We start from the raw sequence: 14,350 nt of genomic DNA, 5'->3' as shown, positions 1-14,350 counted from the left end.
CTGTTGGGGTTCTATGGATTTTTCTAAGACGTGGCAACTTGTACTTAATCTGATCACAAATTAACTATAAACAGTTCAAAGTTTATGTACCTGCCTCCCTCCCCACCCAATTTTAAAAATAACCATTTCTTCTTGAATTCTGTTCCCTGCAGCATACAATAGTTCCCAAGAGCAAGGATCTGCTTCTATGTCTCTGACCATAGTGTTTCTCGTTGTTGAGGAAATCCTAAATTCTACTATCACCTAATATAAGATAACCAATACACAAGAACCGTATCACTGATTAAAGATCAGTCTTAACTTGCTAGCACAGGCTGTTTAACATTCAGTCCTTGGTAAAGTTGCTTTCAATTAAAGATTGGGAAGACTGAAGGCGTTATTTGTGATTCCCTTAGCTACCAACTCCATCCCTCTCCCTGAGTAAGAAGTCTTACAACACCAGGTTAAAGTGCAGCAGGTTTATCTGGAATCACAAGCTTTTGGAGCACTGCTCCTTCATCAGGTGACTCATAGACGAAGAAGCAGTGCTCCAAAAGCTCACGATTTCAAATAAATCTCTCCGACTTCAACTTGGTGTCGCGAGACTTCTTACTGTGCCCATCCCAGTTCAATGCCAGCAACTCCACATCATGGCTCCCTGTCTCAGATTAAGCAAGTCTATTTGGAACCTTGGTGTTATATTTGACTATGGAGTGAGGTCATGCTATCACTGGGACTGCCTTTGTAACATTGCTCAAATTCACCCAGAGTGGCACAGTGGTTAGCACTGCTGCCTCACAGCGCCAGGGACGTGGATTCAATTCCCGGCTTGGGTCACTGTCTGTGTGGAATCTGCACGTTCTCCCCATGTCTGTGTGGGTTTCCTCCGAGGACTCTGGTTTCCTCCCACAATCCAAAGATGTACAGGTTAGGTATATCGGCTGTGCTAAATTCTCCCTCAGTGTACCCGAACAGGCACCGGAGTGTAGCGAATAGGCGATTTTCACAGTAACTTCATTGCAGTGTGAATGTAAGCCTGCTTGTGACTAATAAATAAACTTTAAAAAATCTCCGCTTGACTTTGGTTCAAACCCTCATCCACACCCTCCTTCCCTCTCACTTCGACTATTTCAACATACTCCTGGTTAGTTTCCCCATTCTAACCCTGAAGGTCATCTAAAAATCTGCTGCCCATGTTTTAACTCACGCCAAGTCCTGTTTCCCCCTCTCGCCCTTGTGTTCACTGACCTATACTGGAAGTCAGTTAGACAACATCTTGATTTTAAAATTCTCATCCTCATTTTCAAATCCCTCCATGGCTTCAAAGAACAAAGAACCGTACAGCAGAAGAACTGGCCCTTTGGCCCACCAAGCCTGCCCCGACAGATGATGTCTTTCTGAAGACCCTTTGTCTTTGTACGGTCCATATCCCTTTATTCCCAGCCTATTCATGTATCTGTCAAGATGTCTCTTAAACATCGCTTTTCTGTCTGCTGCTACCACCTCCTCTGGCAGTCCATTCCAGACACTTACCTCTCACATCTATTTTAAACTTTCCCTTTTTTACCTTAAACCTATGTCAAAGAACAAAGAACAAGAAGAAAATTACAGAACAGGCCCTTCGACCCTCCAAGCCTGCACTGACCATGCTGCCCGACTGAACTAAAACCCTCTACCCTTCCAGAGACCATATCCCTCTATTTATGTATTTGTCAAGATGCCCCTTAAAAGTCATTATTGTATCTGCTTTCACTACCTCCCCCAGCAGCGAGTCCCAGGCTCCCACCACCTTCTACGTAAAAAAACTTCTCGTACATTTCCGTTAAACCTTGCCCCTCACACCTTGAATTTATGCCCCCTAGTAATTGACTCTTCCACCCTGGGAAAAGGCTTCTGGCTATCCACTCTGTCCATGCCCCTCATAACCTTGTAGACTTCTATCATGTCACCCCTCAACCTCCGTCACTCCAGTGAGAACAAACCAAGTTTCTCCAACCTCTCCTCATAGCTAATGCCCCTCCGTACCGGGCAACATCCTGGTAAATCTTTTCTGTACCCTCTACAAAGCTTTCAATCTTTCTGGTAGTGCGGTGACCAGAATTGAACACTATATTCCAAGTGTGGCCTAACTAAGGTTCTACAAAGCTGCAACATGACTTGCCAATTTTTAAACTCAATGCCCCGGCTGACAAAGGCAAATTTTTCATGTAATAATTACATCCTTTCAGCAGTGACAGCGTACATTGAAATATACAATGGAAAGTTTTGACAAAGTGCACACAGGCAAGATTTTCATTTAAATTTGGATCATGAATAGAGAGTACTGTCGTGACTTGTGGTGGATTATAAACAGCATAGATGAAAAATTAAGAAAACGTTTCTTAGACAATAAATTGAGGGTAAAGCGAGATACACACACACAAAACGGTAAAGCTTTGAAAATAGAAAAATTCAGCATCGAGATGCACAAATGTTTAAAACTAGAAGGACAAGAGGATAAAACTTAATAAAAACAAGAAAGCTGAAAAAAAATGGTGACGCCAAACTTATACAAATTATTTCATGGACCACAGTCTGAATGTTGCACTCAGTAAAAAAAGGGTAGAGGGTAATAGAAGAAAGTGATAAGAGGAGCCATGGAACAGATTCTGACACCCCCCCTTCCCCCCCCCACCCCCCCAAGACCAGGTCAGAGGATCTGAGGTTCTTTTCACAAAATATTTCTGATGTTGGCAGATTCTTTTAGAGTTTCAGGCCAACAATAAGAGAAGTCATATCTTTGAAATTAGAGGGGGAGCGGGACATCATATCTGCAACCCGTTCCCAAGAAAGAAACTGGAGAACAAGACATATATTCAAGAATGGGACAGAAAGTTGAAGAAATTACAGACTAAAAGAACATTCATGGTTATGCTTGCTGCATGATGTGGAGGTGCCGGCATTGAACTGGGGTAAGCACAGTCAGAACACCAGGTTAAAGTCCAATAGGTTTATCTGGTAGCACAAGCGACAAGCTTTCGGAGCACTGTCCCTTCATCAGGTGAGTCCTGTGATGAAAGGCCAGTGTTCCGAAAGCGTGTGGCATTTGCTTGATGTACACAGGAACGAGACAGAGAGAAAGAGACAAACAGACAGTCAGACTAAAGCAAAGTTTAGACTGGACAGAGATAAAGACAAATGCTACAGAAGCGTGTAAAAAAAATAAACGGATGGGATCAGAAAGCAGGAGGGAGAACAGAAACTGGAGTGTGACTGGCAGAATAGACAATTGCAGCAAGATAGACACTTTGCTTGCTCATCCCTCCATCCCTCACACAGCCACAAGAATAACAACACAATCATCTTGTTTCAAGATTGGACATATAGCTTAAATTTGTGATCAAGCTCAATTACATAACAGTAAACATCATCACACTTGTTAGCTTACTCCTTAATTTGTACATTTCTGGCAAAAAAGATACAAGCAGTATGCGTTTTCTTTATAAGTTTTAAGTTACTCGTAATTGACATTTCTACTGTGGGAACAAGACTCCGACAGTCCATTCTATCCATGCTGCGCATTATTTCATAAACTGCTATCACGTCGCCCCTTTCCGACATTCAAGTGAAAACAAACCAAGTTTCTCCAACCTCTCCTCATAGCGAATATCCTCCATACCAGACAATATCCTGGTAAACCAAAGTCTCCACGTCCTTCTGGTAGTGTGGCAACCAGAACTATGCGCAATATTCTGAAGTGGCCAAATGTTCGCCCCACCCTATCTCTGTACTCTCCTCCATCTCCACAACTAGCCCCTCCAACCCAAGGTCTCTGCACTCTTTCAATTGGACCTCTTTGACAACTCATATTTTAATCACTCGGCCATTGATGGCTGTGCCTTCACGTGCCCAGGCCCTAGTCTCTGGAATTCCCTCCATAAACCTCTCTACCTCACTTTGCCCCTTTAAGGCATTCCCTTTAAGGTGGGTGAAAACCCACCTCTTTGACCAGGTTCGCCTGACCTAATTGCTGGAATTCTCTGGTCGTGCGTGTCCCACTGCCAGTGAGAGTGGAGGATAACAGCAGCAGGACCAGAGAATCCCAGCCATAAATTACCTCAATCAGGCCATTGATGTTGACTGATTGAAGTATGAGCTCCCTGATTAAGGATCCAATTGATGGGCTAATCAGGAAGTGCAATGACTTCAATCAGGCCATTGAGGTTGGCCTATTGGAGTAACAACTCCCTGATTACCAATCCGATTAATGGGCCAATCAGGGACACCTTTTGGTGACGGGCCAATCAAGGAGTTCATGCTCTAACGGCCAACCTCAATGGGCAAGGTTGGAGAATTCTGGCCCACATTTCCTTATGTGGCTGTGTCACTGTTTGTTTGTTAATGTTCTTTTGAAGCACATAGGGACTTTTTATTACAATGAAGGCACTGTATAAGTTTTCCTTGGAATTAAATCACAATGGGAAGGGGGGAGGGGGGTTAAAAACAAGGTGAAAAAAATGGAAAACTTTAACAGCACTGACCTTCACAGACAACACAGCACCTCCTCGGACGACGAAGGAATGAAATAATACGAACAGGTCTTTTGCTTTTATTTTATCCCAGTCCACGTTGCAAACTGCTAATCGATGACTGATCTATTGAGTAAAACAGGACAAGTTGTTACAGCAATCTCAGGAAAATTCCCTCACTTTTCAAGTAGATAAAGGTAAAATACTGCAGATGCTGGAACATACAGAAACAAACATAGGAAATGCTGGAGAAACTCAGCAGGACTGGTAGCATCTATGGAGAGAGAGCAGAACAACGTTTCAAGTCTGGATGATCTTTTGTCAGAGCTGAAAGCAAAGAAAATCAGACAGGAGTTATACAGTGGTGGGGGTGGGTGGGGGGGATGGTTTGGAGACAATTTGGAGAGCAAGATTTCAGAAAACTAATTGGAATTCAGAAGAATGAGGGGAGATCTTATGGAAACATTTAAGATCACGAAGGGAATAGAAAAGACAGAAGTAGGGAAGTTGTTTCCACTGGCGGGTGAAACTAGAACTAGGGGATATGGCTTCAAAATAATGGGAAGCAGATTTAGAACTGAGTTAGGGAGGAATTTCACACAAACGGTTGTGAATCTGTGGAATTCCCTGCCCAGTGAAACAGTTGAGGCTACCTCATTGAATGTTTTTAAGGCAAAGATAGACTAATTTTTGAACAGTAAAGGAATTAAGGGTAATGATGAGTGGGCAGGTAAGTGGAATTGAATCCACGAAAAAAATCAGCCATGATCTTATTGAGTGGCGGAGCAGGCTTGAGGGGCCAGATGGCCTACTCCTGCTCCCAATTCTTATGCAAGTGGAAAAGTAGAAGAAAGAATGAAAAATGATAAAAATGGATGAGACGAAAAAAGGAATTGAAACAAAATAAATGGAAATGAGGTGAAGGTGGAGGGGAGAATTCATGCTCTGAAGTTGTTGAACTGGGCGGCACAGTGGTCAAGCGCTGCTGCCTCACAGCACCAGGGATCTGGGTTCAATTCCGGCCTTGGTCACTGTTTGTGTGGAGATTGCACATTCTCCCCGTGTGTGGGTTTCCTCCGGGTGTTCCCATTTCCTCCTACAGTCTGAAAGACGTACTGGTTAGGTTGATTGGCCGTGCTAAATTGCCCCTAGTATCGGGGGATTAGCAGGGTAAATGTGTGGGGTTATGGGAATAGGTGGGATTTCAATCTGTACAGACTCAATGGGCCAAATGGCCTCCTTCTGGACTGTAGGGATTCTATGATTCTAACTCAACATTCCACTTCCAAACTGTTTTGTTGAAAATGAATGATCCAATAATTAGATGTGGTCTTTAATCCTCAGATTTTTATTTACAACCCACATGATCAAATAAAGATAGAAAATAACTGAGGGACGTACGGTTTCTCCACGCGGTGCATCTTCCCCCAGCCCTCCCCATTTGTGTTCAATTTCGGGTTCCTTTGATGACGGATCGTCAAAATAGTCATCATCATCTGAGCTTGTTTCGATGTTCCCTTTCCCTCTGGCCAGGTCTGGCCCACTGTCGCTATCAGTGTCCTCCCCGGATAATTCCTCGTCATCTTCACTGTCGCCTGTTTCTTCCTGTTCCTCCTGGCTCTGGCTGCCTGAAGATTCTTCCTCAGACCTGCTGCTTCCACCCCCGTCACCATCACCATCACCTTCACGGCTGTCGCTGCTCTCTGCGGTACAATGACAACCAGAAGAGCGTTTAATTACAGTTTTAAATAGGAACGCGGAAGGAAGCACGTGGAACAGTTCAGCTCACCCATTGCTGAACCCCTCATCCACACCCTTTGTTCCCACTCCTGGCCAGACTCCTACATCTACTCTCTACAGTTTTAGTTTGTTCAAAACCCTGTTTCCAATGACTGACCCACAGTGGCTGCTGGTCTAACAATGCCTCAATTTCCTCTTTCTTTTCAAATTCTTCCATGCCCCTACTCCTTCAATATCTCTAACTTTTTATCTCCGTAACCTTTCCAGCCCAACAACCCTCCAACATATCTGGTTCACTCATCCAATTCTATCAACAACGAATCCAAGTCCAAAAATGCGTAGACTGGGTGGATTGGCCCTGGGAAATGTGTGTGGTTACGAGGATAGGGCGGGGAGGAGAGACTGGATAAGAGTCTGGAACGGCACGGTGATGAGAGTGTTAGCACTGCTGCCCTCACAGCGCCAGGGACCCGGGTTCAATTCCCAGCTTGCGTCACTGTCAGTGTGGAATCTGCATGTCCTCCCTGTATCTGCATGGGTTTCCTCCAGGTGCTCCGGTTTCCTCCCATGGTCCAAGGATGTGCAGGTTAGGTGGATTGGCTATGCCAAATTGACCCTAGTTTCTGGTGCATTAGCAGGGTAAATATGTGGGGTTAGGGGGATAGGGCCTGGGTGGGATCTTTGTCAGTGCAGGTTTGATGGGCTGAATGGCCTCCTTCTGTACAATAAGACATAGGAGCAGAATTAGGCAACCTGGCCCATCGAGTCTGCTTCACCGTTCAATCATAGCTGATATTTTTCACATCCCCATTCTCCTGTCTTTTGCCCATAACCCCAATCCCTTATTAATCAAGGGACACTCAATGACCTTGCCTCCACAGCCTTCTGTGGCAAAGAGTTGGGATTCTATGAAGTTACTCTGTGTCAACAGAGTTGGTGCAGATTTGATGGGCTGAATGGCCTCTTCTGCTCTGTTAGCATTCTATGAATTCTGGTCTCTTGCATATCCGCCATTGGTAGCCACATCTTCAGCTGCCTCATAGCTCTGAATGTCCCCACCTCCAAACATTTCCCATTCTCCCTGTGCCCTTAGGATGCTCCTTAAAACTTGCTCCTTTGACCAAGCCTTTGTGGCTTTGTAATGCACCTATGAAGCACTCTGGAATGTTTTATTCCTTTAACGGTGCTACACAAATACAAATTGCTGTTGTAACAGAACTCCCTGCTCTGTTTCAAATAGGCTCCCAATATCTTTCTTGTTTTTGTTCTTTAACATCGCTGGCAAAGCCTGCACTTTTATTACCCATCCCTAATTGCCCTGGAGAAGGTGGTGGTGAGCCACCTTGTTGAATCCCTGCTGTTCATGCGGTGTAGGTACACCCACAGTGCTGTTAGAGAAGGAGGCTTTTAACCCAGCAACAGTGAAGGAATGGTGATATATTTCCAAGTTGAGATGGTGAATGTCTTGGAGGGGAACTTGCAGGTGATGGTGTTCCCAAGTATCTGCTATCCTTGTCCTTCTAGATGGTAATGGTGGTGGGTTTGGAAGGTGCTGTTGAAGGAGGCTTGGTGAGTTGCAGCAGTGCATCATATAGATGGTACACACTGCGGTCATTGTGTGTTGGTGGTGGAGTGAGTGAATATTGAAGGTGGTGGATGGGGTGCCAATCAAGCAGGCTGCTTTATCCTGGATGGTGTCAAGCTTCTTGAGTGTTGTTGGAGCTGCATCCTGACTTGTGCCTTGTAGATGGTGGACAGGCTTTGGGGAGTGAGGAGGTGAATTACTGCAGGATTCCAAGCTTTTGACCTGCTGTGGCAGTGATAGTATTTATACGGCTGGGTCCAGTTCAGTTTCTGGTCAATGGTAACCCCTTGGATATTGATAATTTGTGAGTGGATAACATCTGATCTGAAAGAAAGCATCTTCAACAATGCCATATGCCCTTAATACGGCACTAGATTGTCAGGCTAGAATATGCACCCTAACCCTTGCAATGGGGCGTACACTTACAAATCTTCTGACACACAGTTATGAGTATGACCAACTCAATCAAACCAAAATACATGAACATATCTGAAACTAAACCACTGAATCTGAAGCTGCTGTAGGGGTTATAAAAGGACATTGAAGCCAAAAGTTAACCTTAGGAAATGAATAGCAAACAGGACTTAAGTTTCAAACTCAAAGCAAAAGAGCAGAACATTTCTTACATGGCTTAGGAAGAGCATACTAACCTGGGAGGGAGCGCAAAATGATACCTGCATTCCAAAAACTAAGTTACTAGGAGATGAAACACAAATCTCCTCTCTCAAAATTTGGGGCAGCATGGTGGCACAGTTAGCACTGCTGCCTCACAGCACCAGAGACCCGTATTCGATTCTGGCATCGGGTGTGTAATGACTTTAATCAGGCAATTGAGGTGGGTCTGTTAGAATATGAACTCTCTGATTAAGGGTCAATTGATAGGCCAATAGGGAGTTTCTTGCTTTGTATTTAAACCAGGAGTGTCAGTTCCTCTGGGACTCTGAGTGTAGACGGCAAACTGAAAACACTCTATGTTGTTATCAGACTTGTAAATAAAGGGATTTTGGTGAAGGGACTTCTGCTTCCGAGGACTTATTACAGGTCACTGTATAGAGTCTGCACATTGCCTGAGTTTCTTCCGGGTGCTCCAGTTTCCTCCCACAGTCCGAAAGACGTGCTGGCTAGGTGCATTGGCCTTTCGAACAGGCGCCAGAGTGTGGCGACTAGGTGATTTTCACAGTAACTTCACTGCAGTGTTAATGTAAGCCTACTTCTAAATAAATACAAACTAAACCAGAGTTGTATTCCCTGGAATTGAGAAGGTTAAGGGATGATTGGATCTAAGTTTTCAAGGTATTACAGGGAATAGAGAGAAACCATCTTCACTGGCTTGGGAGTCTAGGACCGGAGGACTGTAATGCAGAAGTCCCTTCACCAAAATCCCTTTATTTACAAGTCTGACAGCAACACACAGTGTGTTTTTAGTTAGTAGTCTACACTAGGAGTTCCAGAGGAACTGACACTCATCATTAAGTACAAAGCAAGAGGCTCCCAGACTGGGCCATTAATTTGGCCCTTAATCAGGGAGTTCATATTCTAACAGGTCCACCTCAGTGGCCTGATTAAAGTCATTACAAGGACAGAGTCTAAAAATTCAAGGCGGACCTCTCAGGAGTCAAATGAAGAAACATTCATCGCGCAAAGGCAGGCAGAAGTCAGGAACTCTCTCCTGCAACAACAATTGATTATTCAATCATTAATGTGGAATTGGAGATCATTCTTAACCAGTGTTGATGGATACGGGGCAAAGTCGGGAAGGTGAAGTTAGGTTGCAGATTTGTCATAATCTCATTGGTTGTCAGAACAGGCTGAAGGGGATATGGTCTCCTCCTGTACCTATGTTCATAAATATCCAGTTTACCGGCTGAAGAAAATGTTTGTCTAAGTCACCAGCACACAATTCACATACTAGGACAAAGTTTTAAATGAAACATGTAAACAAACAAATGGACCATAGCATCTCCACAGTGCAGAAGAGGCAATTCGGCCCATCGAGTTCGCGTGGACTCTCCAAAAGAGCATCCCACCCAGACGCTCCTCTCCACTTTATCCCTGCGCATTTCGCATGGCTAATCCCTTCTGACCTAAATGTCCTGGGACATCAAGGGGCAATTTAGCATGACCAACACACCTCACCAGCACATCTTTTGGACTGTGGGAGAAAACCAGAAGACCCAGAGGAAACCCACACAGATGTGGGGAGAACGTACACAGACAGTGACCCAAGGCCAGAATCGAACCTAGGTCCATGGCACTGTGAGGCTGCAGTGCTAACCACTGTGCTATCATGTTCCCCTATAAATCCATGTACTCATATACGTTATACTGCATGATGCTTGGCGGATCGGTCTTTGCAAGGGGCTGAGTCCCAAGGCTAGAGGAATGGAAAAGAGGATAAAATGCAAGATTGTTACATACCTAAGTTACTTTCATCTTCTGATGCAGTCAGACCTTTCCGACTCCTTTCAGGAATCCTTTCATCCGGTTGTTTGGCTTTATCTTGATTTGTGTTGATAGTTTTCTTTGTTCGTTTGTCCTGGGTTAAAATGGATTTCTTTTGCTTTGTGCTGGCCTGCTCCAGTTCTTCATCACTGCTTTCAGAACTATCAGCTTTGAATGTGCCTACTGCACTGGCTGTTTCCTTTTCAACTGGAAAAGTCTTGTTGGAGACGTCAGCAAGATTGTCCATCAACTCCTTGGTTTCTGATTCTTTCCCTGTTCCTTGTCTTGCCGCCTCACCCACATCCGATTTTAAAAACCTCTTCTGCTTTCTGTTCTTTTTGACAAGCGGGCTGCCTTTCGCCTCTGTGTCAGGACCACTTTTACCTTTCTGTTTCAACTTTTTCCCTGTCCCTTTCTGCCTCTCCTTTTCGTCCTCACTCTCGTCCAGGTCGGAGTTGTCGGAATCCAGGTCATAGTATCGCTTCAGATCCTCGGTGGAGCTGTGGTTGAGTGGCCTCCCTCTCTTGTCCACCATGTAGTTCAGTTTGAACTTTTTGTCATGGAACATGCCCTGAAATCTTTTATCAATCTTGATCTTACGTTCCTTTTGGGGCATTTCCCAGAACCTGGGGTCCTTCGTTACGTGACGGAAGCGTTCATCGTTCAGGATTTCCTGTGATCTCGTTGCCATTTTTTACCCAATCACTTGACCAAAAGAAAACTGCAATTAAAAAAAAAAGTTTTTTAATGAAAGGTAATCAAGAGTCCCACGAGGATCACTGTTGAAATATATCAGTTTAAAGTGAAGCGATTATGCTGTGATGTTAGGGGTGAAGGGATTATCTGACTTACATTTTATGAAAATGCTTTGGTGGTACAGGAATTTTCCTCAATCGTTATAGATATTCCAACTGCGATGAAGCAATCTTTTACCAAAGCGGCACAATGATTAGCACTGCTGCCTCGCAGTGCCAGGGGCCTGGGTTCGATTCCTGGCTTGGGCTACTGTTTGTGTGGGGTTTGGCACATTCCGTGTCTGCATGGATTTCCTTCTAGTGTTCCGATTTCCTCCCACACTCCAAAGATGTGCAGGTTAGGTGGATTGGCCATCTTAAATTTGCCCCTTACTGTCCCAAGATGTGCAAGTTAAGGGGATTAGAGGGGTAATTGGAGTCAGGTTTATTTAGTAGTGTCACAAGTCGGCTTACATTAACACTGTAATGAAGTTATTGTGAAAATCCCCAGGTTGCCACACTCTTTGTTCTGGTACACTGAGGGAGAATTTAGCACGGCTCATGCACCTAACCAGCACATCTTTCGGACTGTGGGAGGAAACTGGAGCACCCGGAGGAAACTCATGCAGACTTGGGGAGAACATGCAAACTCCACAGACAGTGACCCAAGCCAGGAATTGAACCTGGCGCTGTGAGGCAATAGTGCTAACCATTGTGCCACCGTGTTACAGTGATAGAACGCGGGGGTGGGTCTGGGAAAAACGCTCTGATGGAGAGTTGTTGCAGACTTGATGGACCAAATGGCCTCCTTCTGCACTGTAGAGATTCTAATATTCTAAGCCTTTGCCTATTCCGTTCCTTAATCTAAAACTTACAAATCATATGCAAAAATGACATTATTTACAGATGAGTAACCTTGATACGTTTACAGTATTGTCTTTGGAACTTGCCTTGTGTGGAATCACTGGTTTAAAGTTGCCTTCCCACAACTCAGTCCGTGGCTTTGTGGATTAGAACACCTATCGCCGAGGTCCACTTTGTAACGCCTTAATGTCCAAGGTGCTCAGGAGCAACTTTGCACATATTCACAGGAAGGTTACTTTTGAAAACTCCATACACTGTGAAAAGGGCGCCTCGTCAATGAACGTCTCGCTGTTCTTTTGCTGAGGTTAAAAGAATAAATAACAATGACCGTAAAACAACACTAACACAAAAACACAAAGGACCAATCATCAGTAGTTTCTCAGAAAACCGGATACTTGCCAAAGTTGAAAATCTGAAATACAAACAGAAAATGCTGGAAAATCTCAGCAGGTCTGGCATTGTCTGTGGAGGGAGAATAGAGCCAATGTTGAGAGTCTGAATGACCCTTTGTCAGAGCAAGGGTCATCCAGGCTCGAAACACTGGCTCTATTCTCTCTCCACAGATGCTGTCAGATCTGCTGAGGTTTTCCAGCATTTTCTTTTTTTGTTTGTTATTGATATTTAATCTTCTGGCATAAATGCAGGATTTTTGTTCTCAAATAGGCACAGTGGTTAGCACTGCTGCCTCACAGCACCAGGGACCCAGGTTCAATTCTGCCTTTGGGTGACTGCCTGGGTGGAGTCTGCGTGGGTTTCCTCCGGGTGCTCCGGTTTCCTCCCACGGTCCAAAAGTGTGTGGGTTAGGATGATTGGCCACGCTAAATTGACCCTAGTGTCAGGAGTAAATGATATGTGGGATTACAGGGTTAAGGCCTGGGTGGGATTGTTGTTGGTACAGCCTCAATGGGACAAATGGCCTCCTTCTGCACTGTAGGGTTTTATGAACTATTTGATTTTACACTCACTGTAGCTCATTCTTATGGGATATTCTGCTCTCTGCCCCTGCCATAACACTCATCTGCTCAAAACTCTCCTCAACAGTGTCTTTCTTACTCTGGACCAGACGTGGGCTTGACCAGCCTTCCATAAACATGCGATCATCCACTGTCCTTATCCTTATTTACTATGATGTGGAGTTGCCAGCATTGGACTGGGGTAGGCACAGTAAGAGGTTTCTCAACACCAGATTATAGTCCAACAGGTGATGAAGAGGCAATGCTCCAAAAGCTCATGCTACCAAATAAACCTTATTTACCAAGATGTGAAGATGCTGGTGTTGGATTGAGGTGGGCACAGTAAGAAGTCTCACAACACCAAGTTAAAGTCCAACAGGTTTATTTGGAATCACGAGCTTTCGGAGCACTGCTCCTTCATCAGGTGAGTGATGACCTTACCTTATTTACCAGGCCACATTCACCCAACACCCTTGATGCTGAGCTCCATCAGCAATTTTTAAATTTGCACCCATGTTTTCAAACCCCCTCCACTCACTCTGTCATCCCCCAACAATCCTCTCTCCTCTTCAGCACCCAAAACATTTAATTTGGACATTGCTTTCAGCTGCTAGGCCTGTGCAAATCAGCAGCTTCTTCCCTGTTGCCTTCAGACTTTTGAATGCACCTACCCAATAGTGCAGGAGGCCATTCGGCCCATCAAGCCTCCATCCTATCCCCATAACCCTACATATTTACCCTATTAATCCCCCCCCCAAACTAGGGGCAATTTAGCATGGCCAATCAACTTAACCCGCACATCTTTAAGACTATGGGAGGAAAAAACTGCACACACACGGGGAGAATCTGCAGACAGGGAATTGAACCCAGGTCACTGCCACTGTGATGCAGCAATGCTGACTACTGTACCACTCTTTTACACATACCCGTTGTGACTGTAACATGACTTTCTGCATCCTTTTCTTCTCCCCTACATACTCTATGAATGTTGTGCTTTGTCTGCATGGCGCACAAGAACCAATACTTTTCACTGGCATCCCAATACGCGTGACAATAGGATTTGCTCCCTATTCAATTTTTGAGGCCCACTTTAGCTGAAGAAGGTCCCTCTTAAACCTGGACTGGTGGTCATTGCCATTCACTCCTTTATTTACCTGGCTATCCAAGTAAGATTAGAGTCAGCCACGTTGCTGTGGCTCTGGAGTCACACAGAGGCCAGACCAGGTAAGGACGGCAGATTTCCTTCCCTACATGACATTACTGAACCAGATGGGTTTTAATAACAATCCACCATTACCGATATGACATTAATTTAATAAATTCCACAGCCAGGGCTGGGATTCGAACTCGAGTCTCCGAGCAGCGCCCTAAGCTAACACGTTACCGCTCGGCCAGGGAAAAGGGCCTACCAGCAGTTGGTACAACAGCGCGTTTGAACCCACCTGAACCCCGCGTGCAGCACCCCCTCCCGATAGCCTCGTGACCTTTCACCTCCCCGGCGTAGTCGAGCTCGGGACTCATTTCGGCAGGAGGGGGTTTTCCGCC

The 14,350-nt window shown here is 44.9% G+C and overlaps 1 protein-coding gene across 1 annotated transcript in view; it reads right to left on the bottom strand.

Moving 5' to 3' along the window:
• The window catches only part of esf1 (ESF1 nucleolar pre-rRNA processing protein), a 62,429-nt gene extending 48,133 nt beyond the window's left edge, over nucleotides 1-14,296 (bottom strand). Inside the window, exons 1-5 of the mRNA XM_080200008.1 lie at nucleotides 14,248-14,296; nucleotides 11,939-12,151; nucleotides 10,231-10,975; nucleotides 5,889-6,190; nucleotides 4,500-4,613 (exon numbers count right to left, since the gene is read on the bottom strand). Coding sequence (XP_080056134.1) covers nucleotides 4,500-4,613; nucleotides 5,889-6,190; nucleotides 10,231-10,945 — 1,131 coding nt within the window. The 5' untranslated portion in view covers nucleotides 10,946-10,975; nucleotides 11,939-12,151; nucleotides 14,248-14,296. The remainder of the gene's footprint in view (nucleotides 1-4,499; nucleotides 4,614-5,888; nucleotides 6,191-10,230; nucleotides 10,976-11,938; nucleotides 12,152-14,247) is intronic.
• Between the last annotated feature and the right edge of the window lie 54 nt (nucleotides 14,297-14,350).

The sequence above is a fragment of the Carcharhinus amblyrhynchos genome, chromosome 12, assembly GCF_965287045.1.
Source record: "Carcharhinus amblyrhynchos chromosome 12, sCarAmb.v2.hapA, whole genome shotgun sequence".
Classification (NCBI taxonomy): Eukaryota; Metazoa; Chordata; class Chondrichthyes; order Carcharhiniformes; family Carcharhinidae; genus Carcharhinus; species Carcharhinus amblyrhynchos.
Note: the sequence above shows the minus strand (reverse complement) of the source record. Positions and strands in the feature narration are given on the sequence as shown.